Source organism: Anomaloglossus baeobatrachus, chromosome 4, assembly GCF_048569485.1.
Source record: "Anomaloglossus baeobatrachus isolate aAnoBae1 chromosome 4, aAnoBae1.hap1, whole genome shotgun sequence".
Taxonomy (NCBI): Eukaryota; Metazoa; Chordata; class Amphibia; order Anura; family Aromobatidae; genus Anomaloglossus; species Anomaloglossus baeobatrachus.
The window spans coordinates 152,058,461-152,079,104 of NC_134356.1; the positions used below are offsets into that span (position 1 = coordinate 152,058,461).

Genomic DNA, 20,644 nt, shown 5'->3' on the forward strand with positions numbered 1-20,644 from the left:
CTGGGTAAAACAGACACAGAAAAAGACTTGGGTGTATTGGTGGATGGTAAACTTCACTTTAGTGGACAGTGTCAGGCAGCTGCTGCCAGGGCTAATAAAATAATGGGATGTATTAAAAGAGGTATAAGTGTTCATGAAAAAAATATAGTTCTACCTCTGTACAAGTCACTAGTGCGACCGCACGTAGAATACTGTGTACAATTCTGGTCACCGATATATAAGAAGGACATAGCTGAACTGGAGAGGGTGCAGAGAAGAGCCACCAAGATTATTAGAGGAATGGGTGGGCTGCAATACCAAGACAGGTTATTAAACTTGGGGTTATTTAGTTTGGAAAAACGAAGGCTTAGGGGGGATCTAATCACAATGTATAAATATATGAGGGGACAGTACAGAGACCTTTCCAAAGATCTTTTTACACCAAGGCCTGCGACTGGAACACGGGGGCATCCACTACGTCTTGAGGAAAGAAGGTTTAATCATAATCACAGACGAGGATTCTTTACTGTACGAGCAGTGAGACTATGGAACTCTCTGCCACATGATGTTGTAATGAGTGATTCACTACTAACATTTAAGCAGAGCCTGGACGCCTTTCTTGAAAAATGTAATATTACCAGTTATGTATATTAGATTTTATGACAGGGTATTGATCCAGGGAACTAGTCTGATTGCCGGATGTGGAGTCAGGAAGGAAATTTTTTCCCCATTGGAACTTGTTTGCCACATTGGGGTTTTTTTGCCTTCCTCTGGATCAACATGTTAGCCTACAGGTTGAACTAGATGGACTTAGAGTCTCCCTTCAACCTTAAAAACTATGATACTATGATACTGTCTGATTCTACTTAAACCTTGTACTGATCGCATTGTAAACGTATAATGTAATCTTTTATTAGCCTATAGATCTGTATTAGTACACTGGACTCTATGTCACTATACACTGTCTGTGTATATGTATATATATATATATATATATATATATATATATATATATATATATATATATATATACATACATACATATCGGCTTTGTCATGATTGGATGTCTAACTTTCTTTCCTTTTCTTGCAGAACTAATTTCTTGCACAGACCAGCCCACCATGTCATCACCTGATTGCTGCCATTCACCGCTATCTAGATAAATCACTGGATCCACGCTCTCCAACTGTGCATATTGAGCACTGATCTCACATAAGAACATCTGACTACTTCTGCCCATGTGCGCTCTGCGCTCCACAGCGGACTCACCCACTTCCGCGTTCCACTGACAGGATACACACGTTCTAGCACCGTCTTCCGCCTGTTGAACAGAGCGCATGCGCAGCTTGCGCGCCATGTGTCTTCCCCTACTTCCGCATGTCAAACACCGGAAGTGACGTTCTTCATCCCATCGCTTTTAAACGCTGACTCCAGCACAGTGTGTCACCTCACCAGACGTACGGCACACACACGGTTCACCTTCTCCACCGGTAAGTGGCTCCCATGCATACCCAGGACTTCCCTTATCTCCTCCATAGCATGCTTCATCATGTTAATTGTCCTTATTTTTTCTTAGCTTGCCTACACATAGGCAGTGGTATCCCCAGCAACCGCTATACCTCTCAGGCTTTCCATATAGCCCTCATCTCCTGACATTGAGGTAATGCATTTAAAAATGTCTATATGGAGGCACTACAAGTAATTGATCACAGAAGTGTATATACCAGCTTACCTTCATACAAGCATTCTTATTTATATAGAGCCCCGGACCATATGAAAATAATTGATTTAGTCTACCTATATCACACTGCATAGTCCTATGCATACATATTAAGGTAAGAGGTTTATCCATTACCTCTGTCTACATGATATTACATATTGCGGTAATTTAATCACACTGTGCAATTTATTTTTCCCTTCCCACTGGAGGTGTACTCTTCTACGTGCTACCCGCACCAACTAAATCCACCTCTCCACTAGCTATATAGCATCCTGGCCAGATGATATCTTGCCACCTTGCCATCTATATACAGGTACTGTACTATAAATAATATACTGTAATATATTTATTTCATAGATATACCAAACAAGTAACATATGATTTAATACTAATTTTTTTAAAACATTTTAATAGATTGGCATCCTGGCTCGCCATTGAGTCCTGCACAATGTGAATATCCCACATAAGCAGAGACTGCAGCCTTTTCCCTAAATAAAGGTACACCCATCCTTCCCTTTTTATCAGCTACATTCCTATTTCACTATACTATGACTAAATACAGAAAATACATAGACACATTGATACATATGCACACATTTCATTTTTTTCCCCCCAGAACCACATGAAATTTGGGGAAAATTTATAAGAGTTTTCAATTTTCAAAGTTTGAAATTTTATGCAAATACATCCGAGTTATGTCACCGAAAATAGTTACTAAATAATTTTTACCACCTGTCTACTTTACATAACTACATTTTTTTTAAACAATTTTTTTGTTAGGTAGTTAGAAGGGTTCAAAGTTCAAATAATTATTTTAGTTACCACATCACATTTGAAGTGATTTTGAGGCCTAGGTGACAGAAAATACATCAAGGTGACACAATTCTAAAAACGGCACACCTCACACTGATCAAAATGACATCCAAGGAGTTTATTAACCCTTTAGGTGCTTCACAGAACCCAAAGCAATGTGTAAGGAAAAAAAAGGAAAATTTTCTTTTTTTTTTAACAGAAAAATGTTACTTTAGTCATAAAATATGATATTTTTTTTTTTACAAAGGTATCATGAAAGAAATGGACCTTAATTATTTAGCGATTTCTCCTGAGTACGTCGATACCTCATGTGTGGTGAAAATGAATTGTTTGGGCACACGGCATGGCTCAGATTGGAGGAAGTGTCATTTGAATTTTTGAAAGCAAAATAAGCTACAGTCATTAGCGGATGCCATGTCACATTTGGAGACCGCCTGAGGTGTCTAAACAGTAGAGCTCCCCCACAAGTAACCCAATTTTGGAAACTAGACCGTCATGGAATTTATCTAGAAGGTTGGTGAGTTGGTGAACTCCCTGGGGCTCACAGAATTTTATAACTTTGAGCTATGAAAATTTAAAAAAAAAATACACTTTAAGGCACAATGCAGATTTGTTTCTTCAGGGAAAAATGCACCCCTGGCAGAAAAACGCACCTCTGGCCAGAATACACAAGCAAAAATGCATGCATTTTTATCGCGTTTGGTGCATTTTTGGTGCGTCTTTGCCTGCATTTTTTTTAACATTATCAATGACAAAACACATGGAAAAACACCGGGATCTGCATAAAAGAAGCCACATGCTGCTTCTTTTTGCTACATAAAAACTGTGGCAAAACTTTTAAGGAAAAAAGAAGCAATGTGCGCACAGCATTTTGGAGTTCTCATAGACTTTGCTGGAGAAGGACTGCATGAAGTTTATGAACACAAACTGCACCAATACTGAATAAATTCTGCACCAAAAACGCAGTGTGCGTACAGGGCTTTAACCAGAAAAATGTTGCGCTAACGCCAAATTTTTCAAATTCATTAGGGTAACATGAGATAAAGAACCATACAATTTGTTTTGCAATTTCTACTGAGCACGCCAGTACCCTACATTTAGTTGAAAACTACTTTTGAGGCACAGGACAAAATGAAGGGGGCCACTTTGGAGTGCAGATTTAGTTGAAATGGTTACCAGTGCCATGCCACATTGCTGTTCTTGCATCCCAAAGTCTCTGCAGAAACTAAGTGAACCCATTTTAAAAACTGCACCCCTCAATGAATTCATCGAGTTATGCATTGAGCATATTGACACTACAGGTTTGCCATAAAATGTTCTACTATTGGGCGGTGAGCAAAAAATAACAATTTTTACCACTAAAATATTCTTTCAACCCCAGGTTTCCAATTTTTACAAAGGGAATAGTTTTATATATATATATATATATATATATATATATATATATATATATATATATATATATATATATATATATATATATATATATATATATATATAAAAAAGCCCTATAATGTGTTACACAATTTTTCCTGAACGTGGCAATATCTCACATGTTACTGAACAGTACTGTTTGGGTGTAACACATGGCTCAGGAGGAAAGGAGCAACATTTGATTTTTGGAGCACAGATTTTCCAAGAATTGCTTGCGGACTTAATTTGCGGAGCTACTAAGTGCCAGAACAGAAGAAATCTCCTCAAATGACCATATTTTGTAATTTACACTTCTTTGGGAATTCTTCTATAGGTGTAGTGATGATTAAAGGCCGCTTTGCACGCTACGATTTATCTGACTATCTCAGTAGCAATGTGACACACCCAGATCGTAGTCACGATTTGCCGAGATCGCACATAGGTCATTTATTAGCGGTCACATGTACACATCTCACCAACGACGCAAGAGCGATCAGCAATATATTGTTTGACCAAGGTGGTTGTGTGGATGTTGATCGTCGTTGGCAGGGTGTCAAATGTAGCAATATGTCTGCTGCGTTCCAAACGTCGAAAAATATTTTGAAACTGAACGACATGTTAGCGATCAACGATTTTCAACCTATTTGCGATCATTCAGAGTCGCACGTAGGTGTCACACGCAACAACGTCGCTAATGATGCCGGATGTGCGTCACGAAATCCGTGACCCTGGCGACACATCGTCAGATAAATTGTACCATGTAATGCCGCCTTTAGTCTCTGGAAAACACCCATGGTGTCAAAGAAAGTGAATGCTGTAGAATTAGAAATTGCAACTAAGGCGGGCTTTGCACGTTGCGACATCGCAAGCCGATGCTGCGATGTCACACGCATTAGTCCCCGCCCCCGTCGCAGGTACGATATCGTGTGATAGCTGGCGTAGAGAAAATTATCGCTACGCCAGCTTCACATGCACTTACCTGTCCTGCGACCGTCGCTCTGGCCAGCGACCCGCCTCCTTCCTAAGGGGGCAGGTCGTGCGGCATCATAGCGACGTCACACGGCAGGCGGCCAATAGCCGCGGAGGGGCGGAGATGAACAGGATGTAAACATCCCGCCCACCTCCTTCCTTCCGTAGCCGCCGGCGGCAGGTAAGGAGATGTTCCTCGCTCCTGCGGCTTTACACACAGCGATGTGTGCTGCCGCAGGAATGAGGAACTACATCGTACCTGTCGCGGCATCGCAATTATGAAAAAGTCGGAGCCTGCAGCGATGATACGATAACGACGCTTTTGCGCTCATTAATCGTATCATCTAGGCTTTACACACAACGATGTCGAAAGTGACGCAGGATGTGCGTCACTTTCGATTTGACCCCACCGACATTGCACGTGCGATGTTGCAACGTGCAAAGCCGCCCTAAGTCCTTGTTGTACCCAGTACCTTGTAGTGCCCATACATTGTGCCCAGCTCGTGCTTCTGTAAACCTGCACCCCGTAAATTTAAGTGGGTTCCCCTCACTACAATGCCAAACAAGTGGATGCTAACTGTGGTTAGGCCCATTGTGGGGCTCAAAAGAGAAGGGGGGTATTTGGAGTTATGAGCACAGATTTTGCCTGATTCCTTTAAATTGAGAAGTGGGGCCATAGAGTTTTTCCAGAGCCTTTGTTCTATCAGTAATGTGGAAATCCCCTATAGGTTTCCATCTACATCTCCGAAATACAGTGCCTACAAGTAGTATTCAACCCCCTGCAGATTTAGCAGGTTTACACATTCGGAATTAACTTGGCATTGTGACATTTGGACTGTAGATCAGCCTGGAAGTGTGAAATGCACTGCAGCAAAAAAGAATGTTATTTCTTTTTTTATTTTTTTTTTAAATTGTGAAAAGTTTATTCAGAGGGTCATTTATTATTCAACACCTCAAACCACAAGAATTCTGTTTGGTTCCCCTAAAGTATTAAGAAGTATTTCAGGCACAAAGAACAATGAGCTTCACATGTTTGGATTAATTATCTCTTTTTCCAGCCTTTTCTGACTAATTAAGACCCTCCCCAAACTTGTGAACAGCACTCATACTTGGTCAACATGGGAAAGACAAAGGAGCATTCCATGGCCATCAGAGACAAGATCGTGGAGGGTCACAAGGCTGGCAAGGGGTACAAAACCCTTTCCAAGGAGTTGGGCCTACCTGTCTCCACTGTTGGGAGCATCATCCGGAAGTGGAAGGCTTATGGAACTACTGTTAGTCTTCCACGGCCTGGACAGCCTTTGAAAGTTTCCACCCGTGCCGAGGCCAGGCTTGTCCGAAGAGTCAAGGCTAACCCAAGGACAACAAGGAAGAAGCTCCGGGAAGATCTCATGGCAGTGGGGACATTGGTTTCAGTCAATACCATAAGTAACATACTCCACCGCAATGGACGAGCCCGTAAGGTACCTTTACTTTCAAAGCGTCATGTCAAGGCTCGTCTACAGTTTGCTCATGATCACTTGGAGGACTCTGAGACAGATTGGTTCAAGGTTCTCTGGTCTGATGAGACCAAGATCGAGATCTTTGGTGCCAACCACACACGTGACGTTTGGAGACTGGATGGCACTGCATACGACCACAAGAATACCATCCCTACAGTTAAGCATGGTGGTGGCAGCATCATGCTGTGGGGCTGTTTCTCAGCCAAGGGGCCTGGCCATCTGGTCCGCATCCATAGGAAGATGGATAGCACGGCCTACCTGGAGATTTTGGCCAAGAACCTCCGCTCCTCCATCAAGGATCTTAAGATGGGTCGTCATTTCATCTTCCAACAAGACAATGACCCAAAGCACACAGCCAAGAAAACCAAGGCCTGGTTCAAGAGGGAAAAAATCAAGGTGTTGCAGTGGCCTAGTCAGTCTCCTGACCTTAACCCAATTGAAAACTTGTGGAAGGAGCTCAAGATTAAAGTCCACATGAGACACCCAAAGAACCTAGATAACTTGGAGAAGATCTGCATGGAGGAGTGGGCCAAGATAACTCCAGAGACCTGTGCCGGCCTGATCAGGTCTTATAAAAGACGATTATTAGCTGTAATTGCAAACAAGGGTTATTCCACAAAATATTAAACCTAGGGGTTGAATAATAATTGACCCACACTTTTATGTTGAAAATTTATTAAAATTTAACCGAGCAACATAACTTGTTGGTTTGTAAGATTTATGCATCTGTTAATAAATCCTGCTCTTGTTTGAAGTTTGCAGGCTCTAACTTATTTGCATCTTATCAAACCTGCTAAATCTGCAGGGGGTTGAATACTACTTGTAGGCACTGTATGTGATTCAGGTGAAACCTGCAATGGGTCCATTCACTAGTGAGGCAGCAGAGCTACTCCAGACTCCATTTGGCCTCTGTTCAGTGGTCTCCATCTTTTCAAAGGTGATGTTGATGACTGACACTTTTGTGCATGCCTAAAAAGAGGTGTAAAAAGATGGACACCGCCGGACCACAGGCCAGAAGTGACATCAAAGTGTCTCCCTCATTACAGTGAATTTTCCATTGGGACTTCTGTCTGATACACGTTTTTCAGAGATTTAGGTTATGTGACCATGATCCGCACACACTGCATCCTGGACTCAGCGTGTCTTCTCCTGCACCATCCCTGACTATGAGGGCCAAAACCTCGGCTGTCGGGTAAGCAGAGTCGCTGGCCTTGATCACGGGAGCACAGAAATTTGTGCCACTACGATTGCCAGGATGTTCCGGTAAGTCCTTGGTCAGAAAGGGGTTAAATAATTTAAAAAATTCATTGTGTGATCCCCCAATTTTAATACCCAGCCAAGATAAAACCCTACACTTGGGGCTGGTATTCTCAGGCAGGGGAAACCCATGTTTATTGGTCTCCCCAATCCTAAAAATAGCAGCCTGCAACTGCCCAGGATTGTAGCATACATTAAATGAGACAATCTTGGCACTTTACCAGACACTTCCCGACTGCCCTGGTGCTGTGGTAATCAGGGTAATAAAGGGTTAATGGCAACTCACAACTGCCACTAAGCCCTAGGTTAGTGATGGGAGGCGTCTGAGACCCCCATAACTAATCTGCAAGTGAAAAGAGAAAGAAACACTGAAAAAAATCCTTTATTTAAAATTTGATAAAAAAGCACCCTCTTTCCTTCCTTTATTAATCCCAAAAACACCCAAGTCCAACGTAATTCACATGAGGTCCCACAACGATTCCAGCTCTGCTACACTACTGAAGACACAGCGCGCACGATCACAGTATATGACCAAACGCTGTTAGGTTCAAGCAGAGACTGAGCCCTGATGATCAGTGATGTCACTCAGGTACGTAAGTTGCGGTTACACCTGGACCCTCCACTTTTGACCGCAGGTAACCTGACCTCAGGTGGCTTCAATGAACTCTCATTTAGTTCACAGATCTGCATCTCCTGGCAGAAAACAAAGTTATTTTTCCCAAGAGATCCAGATTTAGTGTTTACATTTTTACACCATACAGTATGATGCAGTAGTGATGTGTTTTTTTTGCCAAAATGTGTAGATTGGGTGAAGGAATATAATGTAAAAATTGCAGCACCAAATCTGCATCTCTTAGCAAAGAAATGCACAGGAATGGTTTTGACACCATTTCAGTGTAGTTTTCTTCCAGGAGGTGCAAATTTGGTGCCGAGATGTCTGCACCAGATTTAAGCACCACATTTTCACCTTCTGAAAGAAAACTGAACCAAAACAGTGTTGAACCGTTTTTGTGCATTTTTTGCCAAGAGATGTACATTTTGTACTGAAATTTTTACACCATATTCCTGCACCCTATCTACACCTCCTGGGAAAAAAAAATCACATCACTACCGCATCATACCACATGTGGTAGTGAAGTGTTTTTTTGCCATACAGCAATTTATTTTATACCACGATAGAAACCTGCACACAGCGGCTGATTTCAACCAAATCACAGATGCTGTCTGGGGCCACGGTCTGACAGTAGCCAATCAGAAATGCTGGTGAATGGAGAAAGCAGTCATTATGCATTACAGATAATTGTCGGCCCCGAAAGTAGTGCTACTGCCACGGAAAACTCAGTAAATATGTCCTGCTTTAACCCTTTGGCTTTGTTTTATTTATTTACAGTTGTCAATCACAGCCATGCCAATACTTGAAATGGCTGTTATGGGCAGGGAGCGGATGTTTTTTACCATCCGAACATTTACCAATTCTTGTGAAGATGATCGACTTTGGCGGTAAATGATCAGATGTCCGATCCTGATGTGGCCAACAATCATACAATTTTAATATTTTCTGATCTTTGCTGATCTGAATCGCTCATCTCTATTACTGATTAGCCACTGTTTGGGATACCTTTTATGAATGCTCTGCGATGAAGGGATCATCCGAGCCAACTCTTGTCGACCCACCCTAACACTGACAGCTGAGACCTACCTGAGGACCAGAAACCACGGCCTTTCCTGTGGGCCATTGCCTACCTGCCGTCCGTGGGGTGTGTCAAACTATCCTTCTGTTGCCTCCTATCTTCAGGACAATTACACATTTGACCGACATTTAGATATGAGGATTAGGCTGTTTCCACTACCAAGCCGAGTATTGGGGAACTCACAGGTACTGTGCATATGTCATCACATCCAGGGCATGGAATAAACATATACCTCTGGTACAGTTACTGTTAAGCTCAACAATAAAACAAGGAGCATTAGCTGCCAACACCAATCGTTTATGTAGGTAGATTGGACGCCTGTTACAGGTAATTTTTGACTTCATGGTTGTAGGTTAATAGATCAAGTGTCATGCTAGGTACGGGGGAGTAACTCATGATGTATATACTGGGATTACTTTTTAATAAAACATCACTTTGCTTAAAAAGGCAACTAATGACACTATTTTATTCTCAGACCATGTGCTCGTTAGTGTCTCCATTATACCATGGAACCTCGCTTAACGAGCAACCCAGTTAACGAGAATTTCGGTTAACAAGCAAAGCTTTCTGTAAATTTGTAACTTTGTTTCCGAGAAAGCTTTGCTGTACGAGCAAAATACTCACCGCACACACTTCCGGTTCCGTACATCCACCGCGCTCTAACTCACTCTTGCAGTCCACACAAACACACACAAGCAGGCACAAAACACACACATAAACAAACACGCACGCACACACATACAGTATAATGCTCACCTTACCTCCCGTTCCATCGCTGGTCTCATGGTTCTTGTAGTTCCCCGGTACATCACGACAAGGGAGGAATCCTCGCGGCGAACTACAAGACCCAGGAGGCCTTCGATGGAACGGAAGGTAAGGTGAACATAATATGTGTACCTTCCGTTCCATCGCCAGCCTCCTGGGTCCTGTAGTTCGCCGGTATAGGCTGTGCATCGGCAACCATAGCGACGAAGCAGGAACTTCCTTTGTCACCGCTACTCAAAAGCAGCTTGCTGACCAATCAGAGGCAAGCGGCTCCTGCCTTTGACATCAGTGCTCTGGCAGCGGAAGTTCCTCCCTCGTTGTGATGGTTACCCAATACACAGCCCGTACCAGCGAACAGCAAGTGCCAGAAGACTGGCGATGGAACGGAAGGTAAGGTGAGCATAATATGTGCGTGTGCGTGTGTGCTTGTGTGTGTTTGTGTGTGTTTGTGCATGTATTGAATGACAAAATAGGGGAACAGGATGGGATATTTAACAAGTTGTGGAACGAATTGTGTGCATTGCAGTGATTTCCTATGGGAAATCTTGCTTTGCTGAACGAGTAACTTGGTTAAAAAGCACACTCCCAGAACGGATTGTTCTCGTTAACCAAGGTTCCACTGTATTACTTATTTTCCGAGCCAAGTAATTCCACTGGTGCTTGAACTAGCCTCTTCTCGATGACACCATAATTGAGTCAGACTTGCAGATGTCTCTTGACACCTACTTCGCTGTCTACTTTATTGAGGAAATTGATCTTTGTGTTGTGTGGATTGCATACTGTACATGTGCATGGTCAGGGGAGTTCTGTTTAAGGATGGGGCTCATGTAAAGCATGAAAGTATTTATGAGATCAATTGTCTGCTGGGAGAGCATGGCGATTTGTAGAGATCACAAATTAACTCTCTCGTAGTATAAGGAAGACCCTTACAATTAAACATTCAATGTTTACTCTTACATAAAGTAATATCTGACTACCAAGTGCAGTCATTATTATTACAAACATGGTAATAAAAGTGGAAAATTGTTAGCGAGAGCTTTAGAGTAACAAAACAAAATTTGTATACCCTTCAATTTAGAACCATTGTAGAGATGCAGACATTTACTTCTGGATATCGCTGACATGTTTACAACCTTCTATTCCTCCCTTTACTTGGTAGACTCAACCAATCCTGGTTCAAAAGATAAGTAAAAAAAAAGAATCTGGTCTACCTAATCTTTTGGAAGCAGACACAGAAGCCCTTGATTGGTGAAGGAGAACTAAGAACAGCCATTAAAGAGTCCAAACCAGAGAAGCCCAGAAGGCTTCTCCTTAGGCTGGGGCCACACAAGCACTACTGCGAGTGCATCGCATGACACTCGGTTCCGGCTCTGCTGGAGTGTAAGCTGTGTTTCATGCCACTGTGATGATATCCTGCGATCGCAGAACAGCCGCAGAGGACTGGGCGGGTGCTGCGGAGGAGAGAAAGGGACTAAAAACTCCCCATCTCCTCCATTGTCAGCTAATGTATATATCACACTGCACTCCGCTGTAATGCAGATGTAATATTGTCATTTGTGTCCTTAGCCTTAACCTAAAATAGACACAGTTATTGGAGTCCCTTGCCCCTTATCTGTTTCCAATTTCAATGAGATCTCTGATGGCTCTTGCTTCCTGAGGAACTCATTACAAACTCATGAATCAGTTATTTATAAGGGAGAGAAATATCTAGGGCCGGAATCAGCACCCGGCAAACCCCGTCAAATGCTGGGGCCATGAGCTGCTGGGGGAGCCCACTCGCAGTGGCAGGAGTGGTGCACCGCTACTCAGGGGGGCCCGGTGCCCGCGCTGTCACCTCCCCCCGCCGAGGATTGCGCTTTCAATTGTCTCGGCATCGCAGTTGCAGATACAATTGAGAGCAGTGATGAGAGAGTGAGCAGTAGCGCGCTCCCTCTCATCATTCTTTCCGCTGTTACTGTCTGTGCTCTGACAGGACTGCAGCGGAGAGCGGTGACGTCACCACCGCGCGCCTGCAGTGAGATCAGAGCGAGCGACAGCAGTGGACGGGCCGAGGAGATTGGAGTAGCGGGGGAACGAGGAAAAGTGAGTATTAATCACTGTATGCTACAGGAGGCTGCCTACTGCGATCTGGCTCTGCACTGTGCTGTATACAGACTCCTATATACAGGCTATATACTACATGAGGGTGCCTACTGCTATCTGGCTCTGCACTGTGCTATATACACTGTGCTATATACAGGCTGTCCTGGGTCTGCACTGTGCTATATAGGTGCTGTGTACTACATGAGAGTGCCTAATGCTATCTGGCTCTGCACTGTGGTATATACGGGCTGTATACTACATGAGGGTGCCTAATGCTATCTAGCTCTGTACTGTGGTATATAGGGGCTGTATACTACATTAGGATGCCTATTGCTATTGGGTCTGAATTGTGCTTTATGTGGGCTGTATACTACATGAAGGTGCCTAATGCTATATGTGTCTGCATTGTGCTATATAGGGGCTGTATACTACATGAGGATTCCTAATGCTATCTGGGTCTGCATTGTGCTATCTGGGGGCTGATTAATGCATATCAGAACTACATAATACTATATGGAGGACAATGGGGGCTTCATAACACTATATGGAGGAATATGGGGGCTGCATACTACTATACCCTCAGAGTTGTATGTCCCCTCCACCCAGGTGCTGTATACCACCTCAAAGCTGTATGTCCCCACACCCCAGTGCAGTATACCCCCCAGAGCTGTATGTACCTCCCCACCCCAGAGCTGTATAGCCCCAGAGCTGCATGTCACCCCCCAACTCACAGCTGTTTGTCCCCCCCACCTCAGAGTCACTGATCTCCTCTAGAGCTGTATGCCCCCTATTGCTGAATACCCCTTTCCTCAGTAATATGTATTCCCCCCAGTAATGTGTATGTCCCCAGCCTCTCTTGTGATATAAATACAGCAGTGTTAGTGTGCTCTATGTGCGGCCAAGTCTGTTAGACAAGCGGGGAGTTGAATGAGGCTGTTGCCGGCTTCCCAATATTAGAAATATATAAACAGTATAAATATATAAAAATAATGTGTGTGTGCATGTATGATGTATATATCTACGTATGTCAGTGTATATGACTGTGTATAGATTTATGTCTATTTATATGTGTTTTTGTGTTTTTCTCTTTAAATAAGTATGTGCACGTATGCCTGTATGTGTATGTATCTGTGCATGTCTGTGTGTGGATGGGGCCCACTGAGACTCTTTTGCCCAGGGCCCACAAAAACCTGCAGCTGGCCCTGGAAAGACCCATCCCAATTTGCAAATTATATATCTAGATCACTGCTTAACAGGGACACTACATTGTTTGCAAAAATTATTGCATATAGATTATCTCCTTTGTTGATGGACATTATCCAACTAGATCTTTATGAGAAGCAGGGAAGCTAGGGACAATACTACACAGGCATTCAATATTATACATAGGGTTTAAATACAGTCCCAGCACCTTATGCTCATGTCTGACAAAGCAGAAAAGCCCTTTGATAGAGTGAATTGGTCTTTCATTAAGGAGACACTCCGGGACTTAGGTTCTAAAATGATACATTGGATTTTTGCCTAAAGAACAATAATTTTGGGGGCGTGGCCTGCACGCTGATGTCAACGGCTGCTTGAAAAGAGAGCTCTGTGCTGTAGCAGGATAAAACCTGCTCTTAACAGCTCACAGACAACAGGATTACCAGCTATAGGAGATGTGAGTAACCTCAGCCCCCAGCGATGCCTAAGGGGAGACCTAAAAAAAAAACAGCACTCCAGCCAAGCTCACAGACTTCTACACCCGGGATAGGGATCTCTCCTCACCAAGCAAGATGGCACCGGCGTCCCCCTCAGCTTCTTCCCGCTCCTCACAAGGAGATACAGGCTGCTTGAGAGGCAGCACAGGCATTCCTCTCACAGAGGAAACAATGCAATCCCTGCTGAAAACACTGAGGGCTTCCCTGCAGAGTGATCTCAGAGAAATAGTCAGAGAGCTGAAAGAGGAGATCAGGTCTCTGGGAGATCGTACAGAGCATGTAAAAACTAAAATGGCTGAATTTGCAACATCACATAACAATTTGATAGATGCCAACACAGCTTCACAGCTTTAGAAAAGGAGGTGGAGTCACTGAAACTTAAAATCAGTGATATAGAGGACAGATCCCGAAGAAATAACCTAAAAATCAATGGGATTCCCTCATCAGTAGCAGATAAAGACCTCTGAGAATACTTCCACAAGTTTCTGCAGCTTAGGCTGCTTTCACACATCCGGTTTTTCCTGTGCGGCACAATCCGGCACTTTGCAGAAAAAAACGCAACCGTTTTTTTTCCCGCCGGTTGCGTTTTTTTTGCATAGGCTAACATTAGTGCCGTATTGTGCCGCATGGGCTTGCGTTCCGTCCGGTTTTTGCTGCATGCGGCAGATTTAGCCGATGCGGCGGCCGGATGGAACGTTGCCTGGCACTTTTTTTGTGCGGCAAAAAAAACCGCATAGCGCCGCATCCGTTTGATGCGGCGCGATTTTCAATGCATGCCTATGGGCGCCGCATGCGGCGTCCTGCGGCAAAAACTGCATCCGGCCGCCGCATGTGGTTTTTGTGCCACTGTGCATGCTCGGTCTATTTCCCCCAGCCTACTTCCTGCCTCCACTTCCTGTCCCACACAGACGAGGAGAGAAGCAGCACCATAACTCCTGCCCGCCCGTGAGTCCTATATCCCCGACCAGACGAGACCCCCTCTGCCCGCCAGGCACCCCAAGGCCACCGCCAGGCCACCACCCGGCAGAAGGCACCACCGGCAGTAACCGGCCGCAGGCACCACCCGGCAGCAACCGGCCGCAGGCACCACCCGGCAGCAACCGGCCGCAGGCAGCAACCGGCCGCAGGCACCACCCGGCAGCAACCGGCCGCAGGCACCACCGGCCGCAGGCACCACCCGGCAGCAACCGGCCGCAGGCACCACCGGCCGCAGGCACCACCCGGCAGCAACTTTCCGCAGGCACCACCCGGTCGCAGGCACCACCCGGCAGGTAACCGGCCGCAGGCACCACCCGGCAGCAACCGGCCGCAGGCATCACCCGGCAGCAACCGGCCGCAGGCACCACCCGGCAGCAACCGGCCGCAGGCACCACCCGCAGCAGGTAGTAACCGGCCGCAGGCACCACCCGCAGCAGGTAGTAACCGGCCGCAGGCACCACCGGCAGTAACCGGCCGCAGGCACCACCGGCAGTAGGCACCACCCGGCAGCAACCGGCCGCAGGCACCACCCGGCAGCAACCGGCCGCAGGCACCACCCGGCAGCAACCGGCCGCAGGCACCACCCGGCAGCAACCGGCCGCAGGCACCACCCGGCAGCAACCGGCCGCAGGCACCACCCGGCAGCAACCGGCCGCAGGCACCACCCGGCAGCAACCGGCCGCAGGCACCACCCGGCAGCAACCGGCCGCAGGCACCACCAGGCAGCAACCGGCCGCAGGCAGCAACCGGCCACAGGCACCACCGGCAGTTACCGGCCGCAGGCACCACCCGGCAGTTACCGGCCGCAGGCACCACCCGGCAGTTGCCGGCCGCAGGCACCACCCGGCAGTAACCGGCCGCAGGCACCACCGGCAGTAGGCACCACCCGGCAGCAGGCACCACCCGCAGCAGGCAGCAACCGGCCACAGGCACCACCCGGCAGCAACCGGCCGCAGGCACCACCCGGCAGCAACCGGCCGCAGGCACCACCCGGCAGCAACCGGCCGCAGGCACCACCCGGCAGCAACCGGCCGCAGGCACCACCGGCAGTAGGCACCACCGGCAGTAGGCACCACCCGGCCGCAGGCACCACCCGGCCGCAGGCACCACCCGGCAGTTACCGGCCGCAGGCACCACCCGGCAGTTACCGGCCGCAGGCACCACCCGGCAGCTACCGGCCGCAGGCACCACCCGGCAGCAACCGGCCGCAGGCACCACCCGGCAGCAACCGGCCGCAGGCACCACCGGCAGTAGGCACCACCCGGCAGTTACCGGCCGCAGGCACCACCCGGCAGTTACCGGCCGCAGGCACCACCCGGCAGTTACCGGCCGCAGGCACCACCCGGCAGTTGCCGGCCGCAGGCACCACCCGGCAGTTGCCGGCCGCAGGCACCACCCGGCAGTTACCGGCCGCAGGCACCACCCGGCAGTTACCGGCCGCAGGCACCACCCGGCAGTTACCGGCCGCAGGCACCACCCGGCAGTAACCGGCCACAGGCACCACCGGCAGTAGGCACCACCTGGCAACACCCGGCCACAGGCAGCAACCGGCCGCCGGCAGCAGGCAGCAACCGGCCGCAGGCACCAACAGGCACCACCGTCAGCAACCGGCCGCAGGCACCACCGTCATCAACCACCAGCAGGCATCACCCGGCCGCAGGCAGCAACAGGCAGGCACCAACCGGCCGCAGGCACCACCGGCACCACACGGCCGGCGGCACCAGCTGCAGGAAAAGTCCAGCAAAAATGTCTTCTTCTGGGAGCCCTCCTGCACCTTCTCAGCGAAATGAGGTTTTTGGTTTTTTTTTGTTTTCACCCATTCACGACAGATAGATTTGTCATGGATCGTGTATGGTTAATCCATGCACCCTGCCAAGGGCAGGTTGCGGTGATCCGCGCACATATCAGCTGTTTTTATCAGCTGACATGTGTGCCTGCAAGTTATGAGTGACATCGCGTTCCACCCGCAACTTTTAACCCCTTACATCTCGCAGCCAAAGTCTGGCAGCGAGATGTATATGCCCGTGGTATTTTGTAAACACCGTACATATAAGTAAAACTATACATGTTTGGTGTCTACAAACTTGCAACGACCTCAGGCATCACAACAACACATTAGTTTTACCATATAGTGAACATGGTGAATTAAATATGACAAAGTATTGTGTGATCACACTTTTTTTGCAGGGTTTCCACAATTGGAATTTTTTTTGCTTTTTTCCAGTACACTATATGGTAAAACTTATGGTTTCATTTAAAAGTACAACTTGTCTTGCAAAAAAACAAGCCCTCATATGAGGAAAAATAAAAAAGGGAAAATGTTCTGGGCCTGAAGGGGTTAACAATCAAAATATATTACAAATCGATTTACCTTTTTATTTAACAGGAATATGAAGTTGAGGCGCTTCCAGAAGGGGACGCGAGGGGTGGAGAGATACAAGGAGTGGGCGCAGAGAGTGTAAGTTTATTTTAAATACATCACAGAAAGATCACAGTGCGCCCGACAAATCCACAGTGCGCCCGACACATCCACAGTGCGCCCGACACATCCAAGCTTTTTTTTTTTTTTTTTTGTTCAGGCTTCCGATTCTGGGGCTCATGGTAGAGTTCCTCCCAACACCACCTCCCGTGGTCGTCAGCATAATCGTCGCGGCGGTCAAAGTGTAAGTTGTTTTTGTTTTGTTTTTTTATTTACTTCATTGTCATTTTTGTGTAATTTTTTTTGTTTATCTGTTTTTCAACAGGCTTCACAGCATGCTCCTGACTCGGACGGTGAGGAGGCCGGATGTATTAACAACATCGACCTCCTCATCGATGAGGTTCGAGAACGGGAGCTGCTGTGGAATATGGGTGACCGCCGCCACGCTGATTCGGTTGTAACCCGTCGGCTATGGGAGGAGGTTTGCCGTGAAGTGGTGACAGGTTGGGAGGACCTCAATCCTAGTGCCCAGAATCGAGCAAGTAAGTATTCACAGTTCAGTAGGTTATGTTGCATGATGTAATGTTTTGTATACTAACCATTGTGTTTTCACTTTTCAGGGGAAAAAGTTCAGAACCGGTGGCGGTCCATCAGGGATTGCTTCAAGAAGGAGTTGAACAAAGAGATGCTGGCCCCGAGTGGATCCGGAGGACGCGTCTCAAGATATAAGTATTTCCGAGTGTTGGCGTTCCTCCGGACAACAATGGCGTGCAGAAGGTAAATATTTCACACAACATGTACAAAGTTAAACTGTTTACATGTGTAACCTTTTGAGTTTCAGCAAGAGACAGGCAATAGCAATATAATTTATTTATTTTTTTTTGTTTGTTTCCTTTCTTCCACAGCACAGTCTGCAGCACCCGGGAGCCAGCATCAAACCGTCCTGAAGCGATCCCAACACAGTCCGCCACCGGGGAACACTTGGACAGACCCCACCCTTCTGCACCTTCCCTGTCTTCTGGTCCCTCTGTGCCATTCACAAGCGCTGGAGCATGTGGTGAGGCTTCGTTACATGAAGCTGCTGCTGACGAGTTAGCTTTTCCCCTACCCCACCCCTCTGACACTGCTGCCCTCAGTAGAACACCTTTGGGTTCTAGGCGGCAGCGTCAGAGAGGTCTGGATAGGAGCTATGCGCCCGAGTTCTTGCATCTAAATACAGCCTTCCAGAACGCAATCAAATTGCTCTATGAGCAAACGAGTGCTGCATTCAGCCTGGTGCAAAACACCATGCAGAGCAATACGCATGAATTGTGCACGCGTCTGGACAGGCTGCATTTAGATGCAAGAAAGTCAACCAATCATTGTTTTTTCCAAGCAGCCCTCGAGCACATGGAAAACCTTTCTCCTGAGCAGCAGATGCATGTAATGCAAGCCACCCACAAAGCTCTGGCGCAGGTTACCCCCCAACCACCTCCAACCACCCTAATTCCTCCCGCAGCTGCCCCCCCTGCAGCCAATGTCCCTCCTCCCACTAGTATACAATACCAGCATCCAGCCCCGTTCCAGCATCCAGCCCCATACAAGTTCCCAACCACAACATCTGTGCGTCCACTCCCTGCCCAGTACCCCCAGTCTCCTTCCACACCCATCCTGCCCCAACTACAACACTCTCCTTCAACCACCACCTCTTCTGTCACCAAATCCCTCCACTCCACACCTCAATCCTTACCAAATCCCATCCCATCTCCTGTTTTTCCTCTTTGTTTCTCCACCACCACTACTTCACCTTCTCTTTCTTGTTTTCCTTCACCCTCACCAACATCCACCCTCCATACTCCCACTGTCCAAGTGTTCCCATCTGACAGCCCCAGCCCCTCCAGTACTATCTCCACCCAAGAATTTTTTAATTTATAATTTTTCCGTTAAATTAATTTATATAATAAAAAATACTTTTTTGGTTTATAGATTTATTGTGTGGTTTTTTTAATCAGCAAAAATGTTATGGTATGAAGGTAAAATGTGGTTTAACAATAATAAAACAAATTTAAAAAAAAAATACAAGGTATAATAAAAGGAAGTAGACTTTAAAACAGTAATTACGAATCTAAGGGGTACTTCTCACATAGCGAGATCGCTTCTGAGTCACCGTTTGTGTGACGCACCAGTGACCTCATTAGCGATCTCTCTGTGTGTGACTGAGCAGCGATCTGGCCCCTGCTGTGAAATCGCTGATCGTTACACACAGCTCTGGTTCTTTTTTGCTCGATGCTCTTCTGCTGTGAAGCACACATCGCTGTGTTTGACAGCGAGAGAGCAACGATCTTAATGTGCAGGGATCAGGGACCCAGCGTCTGGAAGCTGCGGACGCTGGTAACCAAGGTACACATCGGGTACATCAAAGTACTTTGCTTGGTTACCCGCTATTTACCTTGGTTACGACCGTCCGCAGCTGCCAGAAGCTGGGCTGGCCTGCTTCATGCACACGTAAACAAGGTACACATCGGGTAACTAAGAAACCCGATATTTACCTTGGTTATGAGCGTACGCCGCTCTCAGGCTGCCATTGCCTGTGCCCTGCAGGCGTAGCCAGAGTACACATAGGGTAACTATGCTTTGCTTACTAACCCGATGTGTACCCTGGCTACGAGTGCAGGGAGCCAGCGCTAATCGGTGTACGCTTGTAACCATGGTAAACATTGGTTAACAAAGCACAGCATTTTGCTTAGTTACCTGATATTTCTCTTGGTTACCAAGCGCAGCATCGCTTCCACGAGTTGCTGGTGAGATGTGCCTGATTGACAGCTCACCTGCAACCATGTAGTGACGCACCAGTGATCTTGACCAGGTCATATCGTGGTCGGAATCGCTGCTACGTCGTTTTGTGAGATGGTTCCCTAAGAAGTGTGGTTTACCTACAAAGATTAAATCATGTCATCCTGCCATTCCAGTCTTCCTTCAGGTGCCATGAAGTAATCGGCAAACTTGTCCCTTAATCGACAAACAGCCACACTTCTAACACTAACATTAGTATAATCACGCAAAGTACTTTGCTCAGCATTCTCATCAAAATTTATACTTTCTTTAGATATGACAAAATTGTGGAGGACGACACATGCTTTAATCACCTCATCCACAGTTTCAGTCTTCAGGTTAATGGCGGTCAATAAAACGCGCCATTTAGCAGTTAGAATACCAAAAGAGCACTCAACCATTCAACGCGCTCTGGATAATCGATAGTTGAATACTTTTTTGGTTTGGGTCAATCCACTGCTCGAGTAGGGCTTTAGAAGGTGTTCTGAAAGTTGGAAAGCTTCGTCAGCAACGAACACATATGGCATTGGTGGCCCAGTGGTGTCCGG

General features: G+C 46.7%; 2 protein-coding genes across 6 annotated transcripts in view; one reads left to right on the top strand and one right to left on the bottom strand.

The window, feature by feature from the left end:
• The window catches only part of SPDL1 (spindle apparatus coiled-coil protein 1), a 1,183,111-nt gene that overhangs the window by 458,840 nt on the left and 703,627 nt on the right, over positions 1-20,644 (bottom strand). The window lies entirely within an intron of this gene.
• LOC142300909 (uncharacterized) lies at positions 17,617-19,333 on the top strand. The gene is made up of 4 exons (XM_075341918.1): positions 17,617-17,827; positions 17,906-18,062; positions 18,191-18,707; positions 19,277-19,333. The coding sequence occupies exons 1-4, from the start codon at positions 17,713-17,715 to the stop codon at positions 19,331-19,333; spliced, it is 846 nt and encodes a 281-aa protein (XP_075198033.1). The 5' UTR covers positions 17,617-17,712.

Bases quoted from the DNA above. Each gene is read 5' to 3' on its own strand.
- LOC142300909 (XM_075341918.1), top strand. From the start codon at position 17,713: ATGGGTGACCGCCGCCACGCTGATTCGGTTGTAACCCGTCGGCTATGG. The intron at 17,828-17,905 runs GTAAGTATTCAC...TTCACTTTTCAG, and splicing joins TAGTGCCCAGAATCGAGCAA to GGGAAAAAGTTCAGAACCGG. The intron at 18,063-18,190 runs GTAAATATTTCA...TTTCTTCCACAG, and splicing joins ACAACAATGGCGTGCAGAAG to CACAGTCTGCAGCACCCGGG.